The sequence below is a fragment of the Schistocerca gregaria genome, chromosome 2 (genome assembly GCF_023897955.1).
Source record: "Schistocerca gregaria isolate iqSchGreg1 chromosome 2, iqSchGreg1.2, whole genome shotgun sequence".
NCBI lineage: Eukaryota > Metazoa > Arthropoda > Insecta > Orthoptera > Acrididae > Schistocerca > Schistocerca gregaria.
In genome coordinates, this window is record NC_064921.1 from 223992580 (window position 1) to 224001915 (window position 9336).

At 41.5% G+C, this 9336-nt stretch overlaps 1 protein-coding gene across 1 annotated transcript; it reads left to right on the forward strand.

Moving 5' to 3' along the window:
- Positions 1-2768: 2768 nt before the first annotated feature.
- On the forward strand, positions 2769-3185 carry LOC126335715 (gustatory and pheromone receptor 32a-like). The gene has a single exon (XM_049999172.1). It carries the CDS (start codon positions 2769-2771, stop codon positions 3183-3185), a length of 417 nt encoding a protein of 138 aa, XP_049855129.1.
- The last annotated feature ends 6151 nt before the right edge of the window (positions 3186-9336 follow it).

Consider the following 9336-nt stretch of genomic DNA (forward strand, 5'->3'; position numbering starts at 1 on the left):
TCCAAATCTGAAATCTAAGTTGCCAAATTGGTCCTTTTTAAAAATGGAACAATCAGCCATTTGCTTAAACATACAGCACACTGAAATCGCGCGTCTCCACGGCCTCCAAATTGACTCAGTTCGGTAAAACATGACCAGCTCTTCTGTTGCATGTCTTTCAAAATACTTCCCACCTATTACTAAGCCTTGACTTCAAATTCCTGCTCAACCAGGTCAAAGTTTTCGAAATTGGCGTGCAGGGATTTATTGATGTTATGTGTTGAAATAAGGGTGGAAGGTGAATTATTTGAAGAAACCTAATTTTGTCTGGCTCTGATATCTTAGTCTTTCCGATACTGTCCATGTGATTGTTAACGCTAAATACATCTGCAGGATTGAAAGATGTCCTGCCTTGAACTCTGTTTCATTTCGTAGCATGGGCGGCGCCTCAGGGGCTGGATGTTTCAGTGGGAATGAGACTTCCACAGCTGAGGAAGTGGTTCAGTCTCCGTAGGCTCTGGACAACAAGTAAGATAGTCTTAGTGACAGAACAATTTCTATGCAAATTGAAGATGGAGGAGGGGAGAAAGTAAAGGAAAGGGAAGGGATTACTGATGCCAGCTGGATCCGGACATTACGCGGAATCGAGGACGAGTAAAAATATCTACCGGACCAGGATTCGAACCCAGGATTTGGTGCTTACTAGACAGGGGCGTTAACCACTGTGTAATACGGGGCAGTGTTATTGTACCTGAACTGACTAGCTCAGTATGCCTCATGGCTGATCCACATTCCCACCGAGCGCCATCTACCAGTAGTCTTTGTCTATTTCCTTCATGCTCGCTTCTATGAGATTCCCGCAGAAGGGCAGACATACTTGTGCATCTTCACTGAAGAAGGTGGATTCATTACCCATCTAGGCGAATTAATTATATGTATGCATGGTGCCCGTTCTTTTGGACATGTCCAAAAGAACAGATACCACGCATACATATAAGGACAATATTCCTCGCACCTCACAAAACCACTCAAAAAACGAGTAATAAACGTCACGTCTGTCTCATCTAGCTACGTATCTCTCTGTAGAAACGATATGTTTGGTTCTTTACCGGAAATATTATTAAAAGGACTGGATCTTGATCTTAGTTGAACACATTTATTCCGTTGATCTAATGTCTAATAACGTATCACCAACTTTTAATTGAAACTTGTTAAGGTGAACTGGCCGGGGTGGCCGAGCGGTTCTAGGCACTACAGTCTGGAACCGCGCGACTGCTACGGTCGCAGGTTCGAATCCAGCTTCGGGCATGTGTGTGTGTGTGTGACGTCCTTAGGTTAGTTAGGTTTAACTCATTCTAAGTTCTAGGGGTCTGATGACCTCAGAAGTTAAGTCCCATAGTGCTCAGAGCCATTTGAACCATTTGTTAAGGTATTATGCGGGTCGTACAATATTTCCTTTTGTGCAGTGTTGCTACCTTCAAGTAAATTATCGTATCTCACAGTCTTAACGTAAAGAAACGTAACAGAGTTAAATGGATGTCACACTCTGTGAGGAGGAAGAGTTTTTTTAATAAGAATAATTAGAAGTAATAAGGTAAGAGTGGTATGATACTGAAAAAATATATGTCTACTCTGGCCTAATATACTTTATGGAAATGCCATTTCAGGCAGACTGCGCCACCAGCTGTTGTGAATTGATTTCTGAATTGTTCCTCTTCTGTGAAGCTAGTGATTTAAGTTTGTGTGTGTACTCAGAAGCATCCAACAATGCCTAGTAAACGGTCATACGTGTGATGGATAATCGAAAGTTCCATAGAGCTGCACAGCCAGTATGTCGATTAATTTCATAGAGTGTGATAGGATCGAGTGCTAAATGGGTCATGACAAATTTACGGCAGAGAACACTCTCTGATGGAGAGCTTCGTGCATTGCATGTACGTTTGCGTTTCATTGCCTAAGAAGACACTGTCAGGCTCACATTACTTTGCTTGATAACAGCATCTTTTCGGGAACCTAGCCGTTACAGACGATTTGCCTCCACACGCACTTTCGGAGCGATGTTGATTTACAAAGTATGGCAAGTGCTCGGTTTGGCACCATTGGATGTGATTCCAATGTGTAGGGGAATGGAAAACAAAAAATGGCACTGGAGGAAACTTTTTAGTCTTTCCAATATTTGGTTATCCTATGCATTATTGGTATATATGTTAATTTTGTTAAATTATACTCCATCTTCCCATTATGCGTCATTTCTAAGCAGACTTGCATACAAAACTATGTCGTTGATTGGAATGAGCAAATTAATCTGTGCTTTTGCAATGAACAGTAAAGAGGGAGAGAAAAATTTCAGTTTATTCTTTGCTTCAATAAATCATGTAACAGTCCACTTACACAGTGACACAGGCAGCAAAACAAAGAAATTGAGAGTAATGCTATATATGTTCCTGTGCATCATATGTTCAGCATTACTTGTATTCATAGACTACCGGGTCAATGCAGTGGGTGACTTCAGTAATGTAATGAAACCTATACAAAATGTATATCACATAATACTCGATCCGTTAGTAACGCTGCAATTTATTGTACTCATGTTGGAAGTGTGGGCTGGATTCAAAGCACTAAACAGTAGCATTATACAGACAGTAGTGCCAAGAGTCGACTCGTGTGTGGTGGGTACACTGCTGGGTCTCTCGAGGTCACCAACAACCACATCAAGTAATTTCCAAGACCTACGACAGGCACATCTGTTACTTCATCGGGCTGCGGAAGTTCTACAGAATCATTTCGGAATGACGGTAGTTCTAGACCTCACCTTCTCAATTTCTGGGGTCATCTGCAGCTCGTACGAGGTAATTGCAGCTATCAGCCGCCAGGAAGAGGCGGGAAACATCCTGTACGAAGGAGCGACGCACGTGTCTCTGCTGTGGCTGGTGCTGCACGTGTGGAAGCTGGCGGCGCTGACGCTGAGTTGCTCGGCGGTTTCCGCAGAGGCGGCAGCTACGCAGCTGCTGCTGCAGAGGGCGGTCGCCCTCCACAGCAGGCCGGGTCCACAGCTGGGGGCGCTGCTGCAGCTGGTTGCCCTCAGTCCGCAGCTGCACTTCACCGCCGCTGGGTTCGTCACCGTCGACCGCAGCTTGCTGGTGTCCGCCCTGGCTGCGGCAGTTACGTACCTCGTGTTACTGACTCAGTTCAGTGGGAACTGCTGAAGCCGGCACGTGTGGCCGTGCGGTTCTAGGCCATTCAGTCTGGAACCGCGTGACCGCTACAGTCGCAGGTTCGAATCCTGCCTCGGACATGGATGTGTGTGATGTCCTTAGGTTAGTTAGGTTAACTAGTTCTAAGTTCTAGGGGACTGATGACCTCAGAAGTTAAGTCCCATAGTGCTCAGAGCCATTTGAACCATTTTGAACTGCTGGATGCTACAACATTTCATAAATGTACTGCTAATAACTTCATCAGATAAGATATTATCCACCCCCTCCAAAGAGCACATTGATCGGTTTGGAGCACTGTTAGCACAGTAAGATGGGTCAAGTGGGACTTGACAGAGAAGCAGAAAGAAGTTATCGTGTTTTGGAGTCCCCAAAACCACATCGTGACTGAAGGTGCCCAATTTGTTGGAGTATCAGCAAAGACTGTCTAACATTCATGGTGGTGTCTGTTCTATATCGTATCTCCCTACCACTTTCGCACAACGACGCTCTGAGCGTGTTTTTTAGGGAATTGACTAGTTTGAACCTGGGACCTGTTGCTGGTAAGGAGACGCCAGACCACACATGACATCTAAAATTCAGAAGAGTTCAGTGAGACTAGCGATGATATAACCAAACTCTTAATGATTTCAGCGTCAGCTCCACTGCACTCCCTGTAAAAGAATCTTAATACTAACTAAATTTAGTGGAAGAGGTTCAAGGCTTTCCTATTTTTAGTTAGCTGGTATAATAACGTCGAAAAAGCAGTTACGTTTACCATTGGAAATTTTATTCTACTCACAAAACATTGTTTATAAATTGCACTATTGATAAAAGGAAATGTTTTAATATAGGATGGTAAAAACCAACTGCGTTCAACAAAAATGTGAACGAGTATTCCCTGGGTTTCCAAGTTCTACAATGGATCGAAGGATGACCTATGCCATATCACATCTATATTATAGGTCTAAATTAAGTTTCACAAGAGATAAAAACTATCAAAATGGTCTACAGTGACCCTCAATTATCTTTAATTACTTATCTAACTTGTCGTAAATTACAGTGGCTGATGTGGCTTTTCAATAACTATATAACCAAAAAATCATCGCATTTCAGATTTTTACTTCAAGTGGCAAATGTGAACACCATGACATTTAATTGGCGATCGACACTAGTATTACGCAAAAAGGGGGCGTAACAGATGAGACTTCTGCATTTCTGAGTGAAGCCTTATGCGCTCAAAAATGCGTCATCGCGTGCGTTCATTACCTTGTCGGTGTTTAGGCAGCGTCAGGGCGGCGGCGGGCAGCACAGCTCCGCTCACCTCGCCGTCTCGGAAGCAACTCACCTCTCCTAACTTCTCCTTTCTACCATTTACCGAAGTTGGTTTAAAAAAAAAACTATCTGGCTGTGTTTTCATCTGACCAATCAGGGTCCCAATGTTAACCTTAAGCTCCGCCTACAAAAATTCTGTCTATCCAATGAGAAACGTTATACTTTTTAAAGTTTGCAACGTAACAGAGACGCGAAAAAGTCTCACGCTAAAACTTACAGCTGGTGTGGTCCTTTTAGCGTTATCGTAAGATCTATACTGTTCTTCTGGAGGGCGCTATCTTTTTACATGGGCTGGGGGGTCCTAACGTAACAGAGACGCGAAAAAGTCTCACGCTAAAACTTGCGGGTGGTGTGGCCCTTTTTGTGTTATCGTAAGACCTATTTTTCTGGAAGCCTCTAGCTTTTAACATGGGCTGGGGGGTGGTCCTTGATGTAACAAAGACGCGAAAAAGTCTCACGCTAAAACTTGCAACTGGCGTTGTCCTAGTCGTTAACTGGCGACGTGGGTGTCCAGTCCGTCCCTTATCGTAGGGCCTTCTAGCTTAACACGGTTCTGCTCTCGGCTTCTGTTCTCGTTTCTCCCCTCGGAACTGCGTCTGTCTCGCGGTGGGAAGGTATGACATACATTTAGGCATTCTTGTGTTAGTCTGTGGTATTCCATTTGCTCACTCGTTACTCGTATTACTTTGGTTAATTTAATGTCACGATTTATTTGGAGCTATGTGACATACTACTGGATTTGCTTATCATGTCAGGATTGTCATGGAAGGTGTTGGATTTGCCTGACACCTTACAACTGTCCAGAGTGTATACAGGAAATGGTGTATCACTCCCAACCATGTCAGACGTGCAAGAACAATAGTCATAAAAAGATCTCAACACGGACCAAAGAAGAGTTACACGCCTGGATCCCTTATCATTTAGCTACAATATAGCAGGTCTGCAACTGGAAGCAGTTAATTGCATAAATTATCTGGGAGTACGCATTAGGAGTGATTTAAAATAGAAACATCAAATAAAGTTGATTGTCGGTAAAGCAGATGCCAGATTGAGATTCATTGGAAGAATCCTAAGGAAATGCAACCCGAAAACAAAGGAAGTAGGTTACAGTACGCTTGTTCACTCACTGCTTGCATACTGTTCAGCAATGTGGGATCCGTACCAGATAGGGTTGATAGAAGAGATAGAGAAGATCCGACAGAGAGCAGCGCACTTCGTTACAGGATCATTTAGTAATCGCGAAAGCGTTACGGAGATGATAAACAAACTCCAGTGGAAGACTCTGCAGGAGAGACGCTCAGTAGCTCTGTACGGGCTTTTGTTGAAGTTTCGAGATCATACCTTCACCGAGGAGTCAAGCAATGTATTGCTCCCTCCTACGTATATCTCGCGAAGAGACCATAAAGATAAAATCAGAGAGATCAGAGCCCTCATAAAGGCATGCCGACAATCCTTCTTTCCACGAACAATACGAGACTGGAATAGAAGGGAGAACCGATATAGCTACTCAAGGTACCTTCCGCCACACACCGTCAGGTGGCTTGCGCAGTATGGATGTAGATGTAGATGTAGACAGCCAATGACAATTTGTTTCAAACTGTCAGGAATTTCTGCAGTTGGTGAATTAAGGTCCATCTCAACAAGTTTCCAAGGGAATAATGCAAAAAGAACTTTAAAAATGGATTACAAACAGCACAATGAAATATTTATTTCAGTGGTTATGGTTTCGGTTAGAATGTGACTATCCTCAGACTCATTTATAATATTTGGTAGGCGGACCTGTGGTATGTTGACGTTTGTGGCGTCGTAACACCTGCTCCATTCACCGCTACCGCCAACTATTGTGGTATAAATCGTTTGAGGAGAGTCACTCATTTATAACATTTGGTAGGCGGACCTGTGAGACGTTGACGCTCGTGGAGTCGTAATACCTGCTCCATTCACCGCTACTTCCAGCCATCGAGGTACAAATAGTCTGAGGATAGTCACATTCTGACCTAAACTAGTAACTACTGAAGTAAATTTTTCCTGCGGTCATGACTGTTTTTGATCGATTTTTAAAGTACTACCAGCCGATCACTTTTCTTCATGAGAAATGTTCTCAAAAATTAAATCAAGAAGATTGCAGGCAATCCAATTTTGGAGTCGAGTACCTCGCTAAAGACCATTGCTCTCGCTGGCACATAAAGCTGCATCTCTTCAATACTCCAAATAACACACAAACATGACAGTCTCTGGCTGAAGATATTTGTTGTGATAGGATGAGTTTCGATTTCGAGTCTTTTGAAATTATGCATGTGTCTAGTGGACTGTCAGCCCAGTGAGGTATTTAACTCCCAGTATCTAGTGCTTGTAATTCTGTCTATGAGTGGTTCTGTGATGTTTTGGATGTGAAAAAATGAAATGATCATACAGCATTGATGGCTGTGGGTCATCACTTGGGGAAGTTCGGCCGCCGAGTTGCAAGTCATTCAATTGACGCTACACTGGACGACTTGCCCATAGGTGATGATAAAATGCGGATGAGGACAATACAACACTCAATCCTCAAGTGGTGAAAATCTCTGAGCTGGCCAGGAACTGAACCAAGGCCCACTAATGGCAGTGAGACGTGCTGACCACGCATTAACGAGGGGACGATTTTGGATCTATTCTCATATGATGTTGGGCCTGCTTATTCAGGTTATTTCGAACATGAACCACAATTGTTTATGTGAACATACTCAGTGACGAAGTGTTGCCCCTTCTTCTGCATTTTCGTCCTGAGTAAGTTGTGGACACTGCTGTCTTCCATGATGGCAACAGCCATGTTCACAGGGTTCACACATACGCTCTTGGTTTGACAAAAAATTAAACATCGTTTTTGCACATTGTCTGGCACTCTATATCATTTGATCTTAATCTAATAAAGAACCTGGGACTATTCGGAACAGCTGGTTAACTGAAGGTAACAATCAATATCCTGTCAATATCTCTGCTCTGTGGCATCTCATCTCAACAATTGGCTTCAGCTGGAAAACCTGATGTCAGTGTTACACGATATTAGCGCCTTGTTTGCGGTTTTCGGTGACAAGGTTTTTGTCATTCTTTTGTTCAAAGCTGTATCAGCTATCACCATTCCAAGAAAACAAGTGTTTAGTGGCTATCTAAGAACCTTTCAACTCTGAGTGCTCTTCTACATTCACACAAGGACTAGTGTGTCACTACAGTTGTCTTAAGGCATATGTAAATATGTTTCAGCAATGTAAATTTCATATTCACACATCTAGTGGACAGATGTGAAGGACTAACGGGATACACGACTACTTTCACCATCACTCGTCATACACGCTCTTGGTTGTTCCCACACTGATCAAATCTATTAAGATAACTAAACTGCGTGGTACACAACAATGTTCTCAATTTCAATTAGACATTATTCCATGTTTCTTCTTATGCTTTTGCTTCTCCATCTTCTTCAGCAATGAGATTAAGACTTTGATAATATTGCTACTGAACATGCTGTCAAGAGTTTTTTCCAGCTTGCATATCACTCTTTGCTGTCATAATAAATTTCCAGATAGGAAAAAAAAACTGGATAACTAACTTTCTATTGCTTCCCATTTCCTTCTTCTTCTTGAATGACTTTTGCTTGTTCCAGTTTCATCACTTTGTCATAGGCCTTCTCATAGACTTTCTTCCTACATGATTGTATTCATAGAATTTGCTTTGAATTCTTGTGCCATCCATTTGTAGAAGCGTTCTTTCCATTTAATGTGTGCTGCACAGTATCTACGTCAAGGGCACCAAAAGCTGATGTGAAGAGAGAATGATTCGTTGCGAACAGCATGGCAGGGCAAAGAGTAAGATAGTGTGAATGGTTTAGTGATGGAATTATGTTCACCAGTATAGTCATCAAACCAATACTAACAATTATAGCTTGGGTGTACATATTGACATTATAGACAGAATACAGAAAGCTGATAGTATTAAAGAGATAGAGTATTTCAATAGTTAAGTTCAGTTTTTAATTAAAGCATTCATGTTAGCAATGAGCCCATACTTGAACATGATGACTGGTACGTAATCAGTTACTTAACCTATATCTCAGTTTCTTATAATTTAATATCATCTGTAATCATAAATGTACCTGTTCATTTAACTGCTTTATTGTATTTCTAGTTACTGAAATAGGAATAAATGGACGATCAGTTATGTTCATTTTAAGAATACTTTGACATCACTAACTGGTGTCAGTGTGAGTCACCACTAAGGAACTAAGTAATTAAGAACCTTTTAATTTACCATGCAATTAGATTCCATTCCCACATTATAAGAGAGAAACAAACATCAGAAATGGATTGTATTACATTTTTAGGTGGTCTTTTCATGATCACTTGAAAGTAACCAGAACAGACACTTGAGATTACTTTGTTCAGGAAACATTCATCATTAGTGGTATTAGTTCATTTCACTGCAGAGATAAAAGAAATTCACTAATATTAATTAATATTCAGTAATTAAGTCATATTCAGCAATATTAAGAATGCTCTAAATCCACAAATTGATGTTAGAATTAACTGTCACCAAGTAATTACATAACTAACAAGCTTTAAATCTCGCATACCATATGGTTCTGTTGCTGTAACATAACTTATTTTTAGGTGCTTTTTCTAGATCAGCCACTTGAAAGTAATCAAAACAGATATCAGAGAATACATTTTTCATATAAGTTATGATATTTTCAATCTGCTAAACCAAGTCATTCTTCTAAAAAACTCCAGATGTCAGGTCAAAAATTCATAAACACGCAATGGAACAGTAATATGTTGTTAGTAGAATTCTTATTTTG

Coding starts and splice junctions, on each gene's coding strand:
- LOC126335715 (XM_049999172.1), top strand. CDS start 2,769: ATGACGGTAGTTCTAGACCTCACCTTCTCAATTTCTGGGGTCATCTGC.